The following is a 14,133-nucleotide window of genomic DNA, read 5'->3' as shown; positions in this document are numbered from 1 at the left end:
CATCTCGAGGTGGGAAAGTGAATTGGGTTTGGACGCTGAGGGGGTCAGGAGGGTGGGTTGTGTGCAGGGACAGGTGATCTGAAAGTCTCTGAGGCTTGGAACAGCCGAGGGGGATTTCATAGCAGGTGACCCGAGGCGCGGGTCCCACAGCAGATGGCAAAGTGTCACGCACACCACGTGCTGGCTCTCAGAGCTCCAGCCTGGGAATGACGCATGGCACCTGTCACTTCCGCCCTCCATCCTTCGGGAAAGCAATAAGGGAGCCGGCTGCGCCGAGTGCCATCGGGCGGATGGACAGGTCCCCCCGTCCCCTCCCCCTCCCCCCACTCTGATGGGAAGCCGAAACAGGCAAGATATTTCACCATATCCTGCTGAGTCCTATTCCCCCGGAAGTCGTCTCTCCGTGAAACGCGGAGTAAACACGTGTCCCCTGATGAGTGACCCCACCGGGACTCCAGGCCGGCCGGCGTTCCTTGGAGCCCTGGCCACTTTGGTGTCCCTCCTTTGATGTTTGTGGCCCGAGTTCTGCAGAGAGAATTTAGTCTTGGCTTTTTCTCTCTTACGGTTCAGTCTCATTTTCCGCGATTTAATCTCTGCTGCTTATCGTACGAGAAAACCACAGTTTTTCGCAGCTCAGGCTCCTTTTCCCTCCTCTCGATATTTTTGTGCGATTCTGAGTGTCTGGTTAATGTTGGGCTTCCTGAAGCAATATTTGAGCACACAATATCGTGAGCACACACACCCTCCTCGGCGCCTCTGGTCACGCAGATTCAGCATTCTTTCAGACGTTTTATGAACTCTCACGTTTACACAAGTCAGGAAATGTCTCTCATTGAGGCTTTGGCAGGAGGGGCAGGGAGAGCTGATGGCAGGAGGCGTCTCAGAGTTTCCATCCCATTCTTTTCCAGACAATAAAAAATAATAATGGCAGCTGATATTCACTGAGCTCTGTGATGTATAAAACAGTGAGCAAGGGGATTTGCCGCTTCTAATTTTCACAGCAAGACTGTGTTAGCCCTGTCGATCCATTTTACAGAAGAGGAAACCGAGGCACGAAGAGCTAAGGAACTTCCCCCTTGATTGCACAGGCAACAGGTGGAAGAGCTGGGACTCAAACCCCAGACTCTGATTCCAGGGCCCGCACACAGATGCAGGGGGAGGAGGGGAGGAGAGGGCATTTCAGCCAAAGGGAACGGCCTGGGCAGAGCCCCGCACAGGGCTGGGGAGTCAGAGACCAGGGTATCGCTGTCAGAGAGGAAAGTACCTTTAGGGCCGAGCGACTAGTGGGATCTGAAACTGAAGAGATAGAGGGTGGTGGAGGTGAGGGGGGGGGGGTGCCAGGCCTTGAATGCTACACCAAGGGGTTCGGATTTGCTATTGTAGGCCATGAGGAGTGGATGGAAACTCAGCCTTACCCCTCGCTGCTGAGCCATCCTGGACAAGTTGCTCACCCTCTCTGGGCTCCAGAGTATCAGTCAGGGGTATTTCCTTTGCAAGCAACAGAATTCTTGGTCCTAGACAGAAAATGGATGAATTGGCTCCCGTATCTAGTCATCCAAGGGTCATGGAGTCCCTCCGTCGGCCCCTCTGAGGCCATGTGCTCGTCCCTCATGGTGATCGTGAGTGGAGACGACACAGATCAGCGCTGAGAACCCAGCAAGGAGAGAGCCTTTTCCCCAAAGGAGAACCTTGATGCTGTGGACAGAAGGGGAGTGGCTGCGGGGGTGGGGGAGGGGATCCAAAAGGTGCCGCACCCCCAGCTCCAGGAGCTGGGAGCACTGAGTGGCGGGAGCACTACCATTGCGCAGCAAGAGCCCTGCACGTACTAGGCCCTCAAACACGCCCTGCCTTCTCCTGGGCACCTGGTGTGGGGGATGGAGGGGAGGCCGGGCGGGCTGGTGGGTGCTGGCTGGGGACAGGGCACAGGTCGGGTGGGAGGCAGCAGGTCCAGCCTGCAGGGACAGTGGACGGCACCCAGAAAGGCAGCCGGCGGTCGGTCGGACGTGCAGGTGTGCAGCTCAGAGGCTGTCTGGGGCCGGGGCTTCGTCCAGGGGTCTCGGGAAGGGGGAGGCCGCTCAGATGCGGGGCACGTGGGAAGGCAGGGCGGCGGCAGTCCCCTCCCTTCTCTGGCCTCTCCTTGATGGGGCCAGACATCGTGGACATCAAGCCTGCCAACATGGAGGACCTCACGGAGGTGATCACGGCGTCCGAGTTCCACCCCCACCACTGCAACCTCTTCGTCTACAGCAGCAGCAAGGGCTCCCTGCGTCTCTGCGACATGCGTGCGGCCGCCCTGTGTGACAAGCACTCCAAACGTAAGTGCCCGTTCCCCCCGGGGACCCGGTGGGCAGTGGGGGCGGCGGGGCTGTGCCCGGGGCGGGTGGGAAGGGTGCGGGCTGGGGGCCCGTGGGCTCCGTGCTGCTGTCGTGCCGCTGGCAGGGGGAGCCTGGTCTTGCCCCCCCCCCCCCCCCCACCGCCTTCCAAGTCCCTGCACAGGCTGGGGCTGCCCAGCTTCCAGGGACCGGGCAGCTGAAACCAGGGTCGGGGAGCGAGCTGGGAGCCAGAAGCTAAGGTGGGACCCTACTCAGCTGGCACCTCCTCTGGGAAGCCTTCGCTGACCCCCCTACATTGGTTCAGGCCCCTTCTCTGTGTCCCCAGAGCTCCCAAAGCTTCCCTTTCACAGACTAGCCACAGCCTGCAGAACTTTCTGTGGGCTGGGCCGTCTACCCCAGCAGCCTGTGTGCTCCACAAGGTCACTTCCTCAGGCTGGAACCCTGACAGGGCCAGCCAGGGGGGATGCCAGGGGGGGTGCCGTGGGGGTCCGGGGCTGAACAAGGTCCGAGGAGCACGATGTGACAACCACCAGGACCACACAGTGGCTGACACTCCTTGGATACTCTGAGCCAGGCACCCAGACAGCTCTCTACCCACATCGTCTCGTCTTTACATGAGCTCTGATGGAGTCCAGCACAGAGGAGAGAGCTGAGGCTCCAGGGATGGGCCCAAGGTCACCCGAAGTGAAAAGCGGCAGAGCAGGACCTGAACCCAGGACTCTGAGATGCCCTGGCTGGTGCTCTCACCTCCAGCCTGGCCTACTTGGTGCTGGGTTCCCCAGAGGCCCCTAAAGGCAGAGAGGATCAGCGGGTCAGGCCATGGTATCCTCCCTGGGTGACCTTGCAGTGGTAGCAGAGGGGCAGGGACAGGCAGGACCCCAGTCAGGAGGGTGGGGACTTTGGTTCATCTCTGTATTTACCTCAACAGTGTCTGGGAATAAACACTTGCTGAGTGGATGAATGAATGAATGAGTGAATGGATGAATAAATGAATGAATGAGTGAATGAGTGAGTGAGTGAGTGAGTGAAGGAGTGAGTGACCAGTAAGCCCCTGGAGGTGGTTTCATTAGAGTTCTGTTAGGAGGGACTGGGTCACCTCTTCCCCTCGGGAGCCTGGTTTCCTGGGGCAGCCGGAGAGGGCGGCCCCTCCCCATGCCTTGGCCAGGCTGGGTCCCTACGTCTCACCACACTGCTGTTCTCTGAGCACGTCCACGCCCCGCAGACACTCGGCCCCAGGAACACCTTCTCCCCGGTGCTGAGCCTTCCTCCTCCTGGGGGCTGAGTGGCCAGCGCAGCTCGGGGGGGGGGGGACAGCAGATGTCCGTCTCTGAGCAGAGCTGGGGACACCGCCTGCTATGCTGCACACACGTCCCGCTGTGACGGCACGGCAGGAACCAGCAAACAGACGAAGAACTCACCACCGGGTGGTGCAATGGCAGGAGGTAGTAAGGGACATCAGCAACAGCCCGCAAAGAGCAGGGCGCAGGGAGGTCATCTCACCGGAAGTTACAACAGAACAGACGCCTCGAGGTGCCGGGGAGTGAGCCATGCAAGCTCTGGGCGGGGAATGTTCTAGAAGGGGGACACTTCAGGGGCAGAGGCTCCAAGATGGAAGGGCACCAGCGTTGTCGGAGGGCGGTGACTAAGGGGAAGGGTGTCGGGAGCTGAGGTCCGGGAGACACGCAAGGCGGGTGACTCAAGACGCCTGTGGGTCCGGGGAAGGATCCGGTTTCGTCTTAAGGGAGGTGAGAAAGCAGCAGAGGGGTGAGGGCCGGGCATGAAGTCACGAGACAGGTGTTTGAAAAGAGGAAACCTGAGGGGTCAACGTGGAAGCGGGGGCAGGAGGAGGCCCTGCCCGGGGGTCACTGAGAAGAAGCAGCGGGCCCCGGGGGGGATGACGAAGGTGTGGAGACGGGTCCCGTCCTGGGCGTTCTCGGAAGGCTGAGCTGGCGGGCTTTGCCAAGTGCGGTGTGGACCACGGCAGCTCCGTCCGAGGGTTGGTTTGTGCAGCGGGTGAAGGTGGGGCCCTTTCCTGGACGGACAGTGAGGACACTGGGGTGGGGGGCAGGGCGGCCGGGAGCAGAGACAGGACCGACAGGTGGGTTTTAGACTCAGTAAGTGTGAGATCGTATTGGGCCCCGGGGAGGGCTGTCGGGATGGCAGCCGGAGGTCTGCAGTCAGGGGCGGCGGCTCGGCCACAGATAAAAGTGTGGAGTCATCAGTGTACGGACGGATGGGAAGCCCAGGGGCCAGCTAAGACGCCCAGGGCGTGAGTGTGGACGGTGCCCAGCCCCCGAAGAGCAGCCCAGGGCCAAAACAGACGACCACAGGCTCCGTGGCTTAAAACAACGCAGATTTGTTCTCCGACGGGTTCTGCAGTTCAAAAGTCTGACATGGGTCTTACCAGATAAAAAAATCAAGGTGTCGACAGGCCGGTTCCTTCTGGAGGCTCCACGGGGGAAATGCATACCTTCCCTTCTCCAGCTTCTGGGGGCACCTGCATCACTTGGCTCGTGGCCCCTCCCTCCGTCTGCATAGCCAGCAGCGGCTACGGGCTCTTAATCATGCTGCATCACGTGACTGCCTCCCCTGCCCCCCCTTGCACACTGAAGGAGCCTCATCATTACATTGGGCCCCACCTGGATAATTTAGGGAGCCCTCCCTACCTGAAGGTCAGCTGGCCAGCGGCCTTGATTTCCCTTTTGCCATGTAACATTCCATATTCCCAGGTGCCCCCTAACGGTTATTGTTCTGTGCCCTGGAGGGCATGGCCCCGACCACCTCATGCCCACCGTGTGTGGCTCAGGCCGCAGGTGCTCTGGAGATTTGCCCGGGTGCAACTCTGGGTCAGACTGGCACGGAACGAGGTTGGAGAAGAGAGGAGAGTCTGGGGTCCACCTCTGGGCCCAGCCTGAGCCCACATGGGCCCCATGGGAAGGAAGAGGGATGAGGCCTTGTGGTCCGGCCTTTTTCATAGGGGCCAAATTCGGAAACATTGTAAACATCCAACAGAGCAAATGACGAGGAATGACGATGACGTCCGTGGTTCGGTCGTTTAGAATGTGGCGTTAGATTTGTAATGACACGAGGAAATGATTATGTTTTTTTTTATTATTATTATTTTTTTTAATGTTTATTTATTTTTGAGACAGAGAGAGACAGAGCATGAACGGGGGAGGGGCAGAGAGAGAGGGAGACACAGAATCAGAAGCAGGCTCCAGGCTCTGAGCCTTCAGCCCAGAGCCCGACGCGGGGCTCGAACTCACGGACCGCGAGATTGTGACCTGAGCTGAAGTCGGACGCCCAACTGACTGAGCCGCCCAGGCGCCCCGGAAATGATTATGTTACAATATTTGGTGGGGGCAAGAAAGGAAGCTAATGACTATTTTACAAAAAAAAAAAAAAAAAAAAAAAAAAAGGACACAGAAAAAACAAGGGAATGAAATATGCCCAGAAATTGTCCCTGAGTGCTGGGCTCTGAGAAAGTGATACCATGTCCTTCTCTACATCCGTCTGTGTATTTGTTTTAACTTGGATTTCAACTCTGAGCCAGGAAGTGTGTGTGCGTGCAGGTGAGCTGGTGTCTGGGGAGCATGGAGACAGCTTTGGCACCCCACGCTGTTTGAATGATGGCAGGCGGGAGGTGGAAGTCGCAGTCCCCCCTGGCTTTTGTCATCTGGCTTCCCGGGGTCTGAGCGGGCGGCCACCTCCCTAGGCAGCCGTCACTTGTACGGTTCCCGAGCGCAGGCACATGTGTGCGGATTCCGGGCACGTCGCTGTCACACGCCTGGGGGTGTATGCCCTGCATGTGAATCAGCCCACAGACTCAGGAGTGCAGGGGCTAGAACTTTATTTTCGATGGCCCGTCTCCATTTGTGTTTCTTGCCTCTTCTCCGAGGGCCCCCGTGAACATCGTAACTTTAGGACCGCCTCTCCCTAGATTACACCGAGGTTCCCGAAAGCTGTTTTCTGCAGGGCCGAGGTACGAAGGGAGGGACATGGTGGCTTCCGACCGCTGTGATCTCCTGCTGTGCCTGGGTGGCCCGTGGCCTGGGGGCCATGTCTCTTGTTGAGACAGTTTTGCATGAAGGCAAAAATTATGCTTTTTTTTTTGCCTAAATGTTCATACGTGATGTTGGTCTTTAATTGTCTTTTCTTACACTCTAAGATTATTCGGCTCTTGGAAAGTGAGCTGGGCCACTCTCTTTCTTTGCCTGGAACGGTTCGTTTAATATCTGCTCCTTGAAGTCTTAGTAAAACTCGTGTGTGCATTTGATTATTGGTTTATACAGATTTGCTATTGGAATAGATTCTGGTTTGGTTTTTTTTTTACGTTTTTATTTATTTATTTATTTTGAGAGTGCGAGAGAGAGAGAGAGAGAGAGAGAACGGGGGAGGGACAAAGAGAGAGGGAAAGAGAGAGTCCCAAGCAGGTTCGACTGTCAGCACCGAGCCTGACACGGGTCTCAAACTCACAACCCCGAGATCGTGACCTGAGCCGAAATCAAGACTCGGACGCTCCACCGACTGAGCCACCCAGGCGCCCTATAAATGGTTGTTTTCAAAGTGACCCAGAGATTAGATCCCTTCCTTTAGATCTCGCTTCTGTCCGTTCATCCAGTTGTGGCCCAAAACTCGGGAATGGCTGACAGTGGTACCTAGAGATGAGGGGTCACGACGTCATCTTCCCAGCAGGTGACACAGTGATTTTCCCTTCCCTGGCTGAGAGCAGCCCAGACCACAAGCAGATGGCTATTTCTGCCATTGGGCAGATGAGGAAACCAAGGCACGGGGAGGGGCAGTGCCCTCCATCGGGGGCAGCGCTGGGGCCCTCAGGCCACTCCGCTGCCCAGCCCACAGCCTCACGTCTTTCTCCGAAGCAGTGGAAGTCTTTTGTCTGCTAGTCAGTATGACCGGGTAACCATGGAAACAGCTTCTGTGATGCCTCAAAATAGACAGTTACTTCTGCTTTTGACAGCACAGGGTCTGCGCTCCGCTGGGGCACGGGAGTCCCTGGAACAGGCGATCGTGTCAGGCGCTGCCCCTCGCGGGACCCCTGCGATGCGCTGGGGAAGCAACAGCTCAGCCAACGTTTGCCGATGCTTCCTGCACACTGGATGCCGTTCTAGGTTTACGTCTCATTAAATCCTCTGAGTCCCCCTACGACGGAGGCCCTCATCTGTTCATTTACAGATGAGGACGTCGAGCCTGTGGGTTTCCCGTGCTGCGGTAAGAAATCGGCACAAGTTGGGGCGCCTGGGGGGTTCAGTCGGTTGAGTGACTTCAGCTCAGGTCACGATCTCGCGTTCCGTGAGTTCGAGCCCCGCGTCGGGCTCCGTGCTGACTGCTTGGAGCCTGGAGCCTGCCTCAGATTCTATGTCTCCCCCCCGCCCTTTCCCCCTACTCTGCTCACGCTCTGTGTCTCTCTCTCAATAATAAATAAATGTTAAAAAAAAATTAAAAAAAAAAAGAGATCAGCACAAGTTTAGCGGCACAAAACAACGCAAACGTATATTTTTGCAATTCTGGAGGTCAGAGGTCTAGAATTTGGGTGGGGCTGCATTTCTTCCAGAGAGTTCAGGGGAGAATCTGTCTCCTTGACTTCTCTGGCTGCTAGAAGCCACCGTACCCCTTGGCTCTTGCCCCTTCCTGCACCTCCAGAGTGCGGCCCTCCACCCTCTGCTCCATCATCCCATCTCCCCCTTCTGCCTTGACCTTCTTCTTCTCTCGCTCGAGGACTCTGTGGTTACAGCGGGCCCGCCCGGAGAATCCAGGATGACCCCGGTAGCTCAGGACCCTTCACGTAGTCACATCTGTAGAGTCTTTTGCCACATGAGGGAACTTATGCAGCCCTAGGGGCCATTATTGTTGACCACATGGGTGGCACAGAGAGGTTAAGGTGTTTTCCCAAGGTCACACAGCTAGGTAGAGCTAGGATAGAGGCTCTGATAGTCCCATGCCTATGGACTTGTGTTCTTTCTCAGTCTTCCCAGAGATTCAGAACTTGAGAACTAAGGACGCTTATGGGGTAGAAGGTCCGGATCCAGCCACCGTCTGCTGGGGAGGCTGCAGGTATCTGGGGGCAAAGCCAGGGCAAATGTCTCCAACAGAGGGAGCGTCCAGTGCAAAGGCAGGAGCAAAACACAGGGCTCAGGTGGGCGTGAGGGTCAAAGAGCTGCAGGGTTAGAGAAGGGAGCACAGCAAGAGGACTTTATAGACCATGGCAAGAGCTTGGGGCTCACCCTGAAGGGCCAGCAGCCACAGGGCGTTTGAGCAGGGAGCGACCCGGCCTGGCTGTGTGCTGACAGGATCCCTCTGGCTGCTGCGTGGAGAATAAACTGGGGTGAGGTTGGGCGCAGGGGCGGGCTGGTGCTCTGAGCTGGGTGGCATGGTGGAGGGGTGGAGCCTGCCGGTGGAGGGGTGGAGCCTCCCCGTGGAATGGGAAGGGGGCGGCGCGGGAAGACAGCAGGCTCTGCGTGGAGAGTGGGCTCCTGCCCTTGCGGGCTGATGGGAGGTGTGGGGAAGCCACCTGCCAAGGAAATGACAGCATCGAAGCCGGGGAAGTTTCTGAAGGACTGAGCCTGGGAAGAGAAGCCACAGAAGGGCGCTGAGGGCCCCCAGCGGGCGAGAGAAGAGGCAGGCTGACAGGTGCAAAGACAGAGAGGTGGGGGCAGACCACGCAGGGCCAGGGCCACATGGGGGTTGGCTTTTATTTTGTCCACTGGGGTCCATCAAATGGCGCTGGGCAGGGGGTGGTTTTTAACCGGAAATGACAATTGTCAGCTCTTCATCAGTGAGCATCCATTGTGCCCACTGTCTTGTATTGACTCCCTGTTCCTCCCCACTAGGCACACCCTCTAGCTTCCGGTGGTGGTGGTGGCCAGGGAAGTAGGGGGTCAGGGGCGGGGGGATTGTATCAGGTTGGGGAAGAAAGGCATCAGGAAAGGCACAGAGAAGAGGCAGCATGGAAGGTTCTGTCCACTCTGTGAGTGGGTCTGGGCTCTGAGTGAAGCTCCAGGCTGGCCAGGGACACTCAGATGACCAATGACAGAGAGGAAGGACCCCTGGCCCAAGAGCTCACAGCCCCACGAAGTGACCGCACGTCCCTGCTGATGCCATACAGGAGGGTAGTCCAGGCTGCTCAGGCAGCAAGGGTGAGCAGTTTATTTCTTTGGAAAGCATCTGTCTGGACAAGCTGTGCATAGAACAGGGTATTTGAGTTGGGGTTCTGAAGGATGTATAGGAAAGACGAGTACTAAAAATGGGAAAGGAAATTTCAAGGAGAGAAAACGGTGAGGAAAATTACCATAAAAATCGCCACCCAGTTTTACTGAGCAACTCCTCCAGTCCCTCACTGAGTTAGGTGACCTCCGGAGGTCACATCATGCTTGTTCTCCAGGTGAGGGAATGTGCGCTTGGACAGGTCAAGGGGCTTCCCTGAGGGCGCACGGAACTTTGCTGTGCTCTGTTGCCTGGGATGGCAGGGAAGGGCATCGAAAGAGGTCATTTAGGGTGACCCTGGGAAGGGGTTGCTTAGTGTGCTACCCTAGGGACCTTGCTTGCCTCACCCTTTTCGAGGCCCTGGGGCCCTGGCGGAAAGGCGGCTGGAGGGTGGCTGGAGCAGGTGGCCCATGAAGCCCGGGTGAGGAAGGAGCTTGTCTGATACCTGTAGGAGCCTGAATCTTGATCCTGCGGGCACTGGGAGCCACGGAGGGCTTTAGGCAAAAGTGGAACACCATCAGTGGGGCGCCTGGGTGGCTCAGTCGGTTGGGCGTCCGACATCGGCTCAGGTCATGATCTCACAGCTCGTGAGTTCAAGCCCCGCGTCAGGCTCTGTGCTGACAGCCCGCTTCAGATCCTCTGTCCCCGTCCTCTCTCTCTCTCTCTCTCTGCCTCCCCAACCTGTGCTCTCTCTCTCAAAAATAAATAAACATTAAACAAAGGAGAGGAACACCATCCGCTGGGTTTGAGGCTGGAGAGGAAAGCCAGCAGTGACCTCTGGTTTCACCTTCCCATTCCTTGGATGCACAGGTGCTTAGAGCTGGGATCCTCAGGGGGCCCCTTCATCTCACTTTGGGGCATTGGGGGGTGCTTCTTGCCCCTCCCCACCGTGTGACCGTGGCGATGCTGTAGGGCACCCAGGCAGGAGGATGTGGTTGTCAGGGAACCAGCCAGGACCATGAGAGCCTTAATTATGCAAAATCATTCAAAAGAAACAGGAGATTTCTGGGGATTCAGAGCCCTCCAACCTGAACATAATTAGGGCGTGGGGGGGGGGGGGAGAGGTGGGATTCATCCCGTCTCAGTGACAGGGGCTCTGGGATGCGTTTCTTTAAACTCGTGGCAGCAATAATTACTGTGAAATGTCCTTTGTGACTCCATCAATTAGAAGGGAGACCTCCCCCCCCCCCCCGCCTTATCTGTTACCCATGCCCTGGGGGATGTGCAGCTTGCCCATGGTTGGGGGGAGGGGCGGGCGGGGACACTCGGTGACCTTTTGACAAAAGAATAGCGGTATCAGAAGTGTTTGGAAAATAAAAAGAACTCCTAGGTAAGACCCGTCAGTGTCCCTTCCCCTTGATCACGTGTAACGCTGGTCCTTTTGTGCTTAGAAAGCCCTCAGAAATGCCCGGTGTGGCCAGAACTGAGGTTACACGGGGCTGTTTGGTGTTTCTGTTCTCAGCTATTGATTAGGGCGCCCGCCCAGCCTTTGACCTTTGTGGCGTCTTGCTCCTTGAAGCTGGCAGGAGACACAGCCCATGGCTCTGTGTAGACACTCCTCTGACTTGGGGCCCCACCCACCCACCTACCCCACAGGACGTGCCAGACGCCCTGCGCGGGGCAGGGGGGTGAAGCGAGCTGGGCCAGCCCTGGTGGATTGGCCGGAGAAACCTCCAAAGTGGGCATGGGGTGCAAGGGGCCCCTCAAAGTTGGGGTGCAATAGACCAACCCCGTTTTATGCCTGTATAACTCCCCTTCTGTTCCGACCCTTCGGGGCACAAATGCTAATTCAGTCAAGAGGGGGTTACTGCCTCGAACCTGGGGAGGAATGGGGTCGGGGGGACACCTAGGTCCCTGCTGATTGTTTGGGGTCCCTCTTCTCTGAAACCCTCTGCCCTGCACCTCTCAAATACAGGTTTATACCCCTGTTCATTTAAGGAAAACACACAGTCTCAGCACTTCAAGTAGGAAATTAAGTGCTGAAATTTTACAAATGCTTATCCCTGCCAGAAATGAAGGTGTCAGAGACACAAAACATTGATTATGTGAGACACGAATCAGAAATCAGAGGCTTTACAAGCGCCTGGGTGGCTTAGTCAGTTAAGCATCTGACTCTTGGTTTCAGGCTCAGGTTATGATCTCAGGGTTTGGGTGTTCAAGCCCCACATCAGGCTCTGTGTTGACAGTGTGGAGCCTGCTTGGGATTCGCTCTCTCCCTCTCTCTCTGCCCCTCCCATGCTCTCTCTCTCTCTCTCAAACTAAATAAGATAAAATAAAATAAGAATTCAGAGGTTTTAGAGGTTAAAGGTGACGTGCCAGGAGGTCTCCTTGCCCCTGTAGGGAGGTGAATCCTGGAGAAACCCACACCTCGCCATGCCATCCTTTTCTCCTGCCCTCATTGCCTATGGGATGACTCCTTCCCCTGGCTCACGGCGCCTCACTCACTCCTTTCTCCGTCCATGTGACCTTCCACTTGTCCCTGTCTCAGGCCCTTTGCACATGCTGTTCCTTCTGCCTGGAGTCCTCCTCTCTCAGCACCTACACTGTTCTCTGCCTCACTCCATTGAGATCTCTGCTCAGATGCTCTTTCCCCCTGGGCGCTGTCCATCCAGGTCACCAGCTCCTATCCATCTGTCTCCTTGCTTTAGTTTTCTCTGCCCTCATCACTGCCTGACGGTGTAGCATGTAGTTTTCCTGCCTGTCTCTGCGAGAATGTTGGTTCCAGGAGACTCACTGCTCTCTGTGGCATCTCAGGGTCTCAGACAGTGCCCGGCATACGGTGGGCGCTCGGTGTGGACTGGGTGTCTGAGAGAATGAATGGATGCATCGGACGCAAGAGCATCTGGCTGGCATGAAATGTTTCCAGCCACCGTGCAGAAGGGAGCTCGGCAAGAGCTGCATTTCTGGGAAAGACAGGAACAGGAGTGAGATCGGGGGTCCCGGATGGGGGGACAAGGGACCGGAACAGACCTGGGAAGTGGGACATGGGATTTGGGGACTGGGAGGGGCTGGCGGGGAGGGCACTCTTGTGAGCCTCCAGAGACATGTGCTCAGCTCTCTGCTTCCGTGTTTCAGGTGTGGGGGGACTCAGGGGCCAGCAGACAGAGTGGCCACTCAGCCGGTGTCCGTGGGGACAGCTAGAAAGGTTGTCAAATGTCTAAATCCTTCCAGACTGGCTGGTAAAGAGGTGTTGGCCTCCCACTCTGTCCTTCCCCGTGACCCCGGGCCCTTCCGTGGCCCAGCTCCTAAGGAGCTAATAATGCTTGGTTGGCTTGGTTAGCTAAGGTGATGCTTGGGTAATGCCTGGTCCCCACCCTGCTCCAGCACCAGGGCCACTGTGGGATCTGATTGGCCAGCGAAGGTGTTGCTGGGCAGACTGGTGGGGCAGCCAGCAGTAGACTGAGCCCCAAAGAACCTGTCCTGCTGGGTGGGAACCTCCATGTGCCCTGAAGGCCCCTGTGTCCTCAGGGGCAGCAGGGAGGGGACGTTGCCTGGGGGGCCGCTCACTGTGCACTCTGTCCCAGAGTGGGATCATCCAGTAGGGGCGGCAAGCTGTCGCCTTCAGGAGCCCGGGAAGCAACTTCCTGCGTGGAACACCTTGTCTGAGATGCCGGGAGGTGGGTGGCGGGCAGCTGATGGGACTCAGGCTTCATCTGTGGCAGTGAGATTGGATGTAGCCGCGATCCCCGTAGCAGCCAGACAAAACGTGGCTGCCCACGGGGCTCAGCCGTGAGTGCCTGGTGCACCGTGAGCAGAGGCCCCCCGGCCGCAAGCAGGGCCCAGCCTCCTCCCTTACGCTGCCCAGCACGTGCGTGAACATCAGGACGCCAGTAGGTGGCAGCAGAGTGCGGCCCAGCAGGTGTCCCTCTGGGTTCAAATCCCCACTCGGCCACTTTCTTCTAGCTCAGTGCCTCGGGCGTGGTTTTTAGCCATCCATGCCTCAGTTGTCCCGGCCATGAAATGGGACTGATAGTGGTACCGACCAGATGTTTTATCAGGGGATTGGACGAGGTGATGCACGGGACGGGCTGTGCGCAGAATCTGGCTCAGAGAGTAAATGCTCAATAAACGTGGTTCCGAAAGCTGCCCCTTCCCTCCTCGGAGGGTCGGTTCGGGGCCACGGCCTGACAGGTATTTAGCCTCAGGCTTGATGAGTGAATGAATGGCCGTACAGCGAGAGCCTAGGACAGAAACAGAGTCTTCTGTTATTCTGATCCGCGGGGCCCGGTGACGGCAATCGATTCTCTGTCTCCACAGTGTTCGAAGAGCCCGAGGACCCCAGCAACCGCTCCTTCTTCTCCGAAATCATCTCCTCCGTGTCGGACGTGAAGTTCAGCCACAGTGGCCGATACATGCTCACCCGGGATTACCTCACGGTCAAAGTCTGGGACCTTAACATGGAGGCAAGGCCCATCGAGACCTACCAGGTGGGTGCCACGGCCTAGAAACTCCGGAGCCCCTCTGAGGGGTGGGAGACCCCCCCCCCGGCCTCCGCCTCCTGTGCCCAGAACTCCCAGGAGGGGTGTCCCCGCTGCAGAGGTGGCTTCCATACGCCCCATATGAAGGCTCAGGAAATCGG

The 14,133-nt window shown here is 57.3% G+C and overlaps 1 protein-coding gene across 2 annotated transcripts in view; it reads left to right on the top strand.

The window, feature by feature from the left end:
* The window catches only part of PPP2R2C (protein phosphatase 2 regulatory subunit Bgamma), a 139,267-nt gene that overhangs the window by 110,043 nt on the left and 15,091 nt on the right, over positions 1 to 14,133 (top strand). For both annotated transcript variants that reach the window (XM_027076732.2, XM_027076844.2), the window contains exons 6-7: positions 2,151 to 2,315; positions 13,812 to 13,981. In XM_027076732.2, coding sequence (XP_026932533.1) covers positions 2,151 to 2,315; positions 13,812 to 13,981 — 335 coding nt within the window. The remainder of the gene's footprint in view (positions 1 to 2,150; positions 2,316 to 13,811; positions 13,982 to 14,133) is intronic.

Source organism: Acinonyx jubatus, chromosome B1 (assembly GCF_027475565.1).
Source record: "Acinonyx jubatus isolate Ajub_Pintada_27869175 chromosome B1, VMU_Ajub_asm_v1.0, whole genome shotgun sequence".
In the NCBI taxonomy this organism is placed as follows: domain Eukaryota; kingdom Metazoa; phylum Chordata; class Mammalia; order Carnivora; family Felidae; genus Acinonyx; species Acinonyx jubatus.
This window is presented reverse-complemented; position numbering and strand designations above follow the sequence as displayed.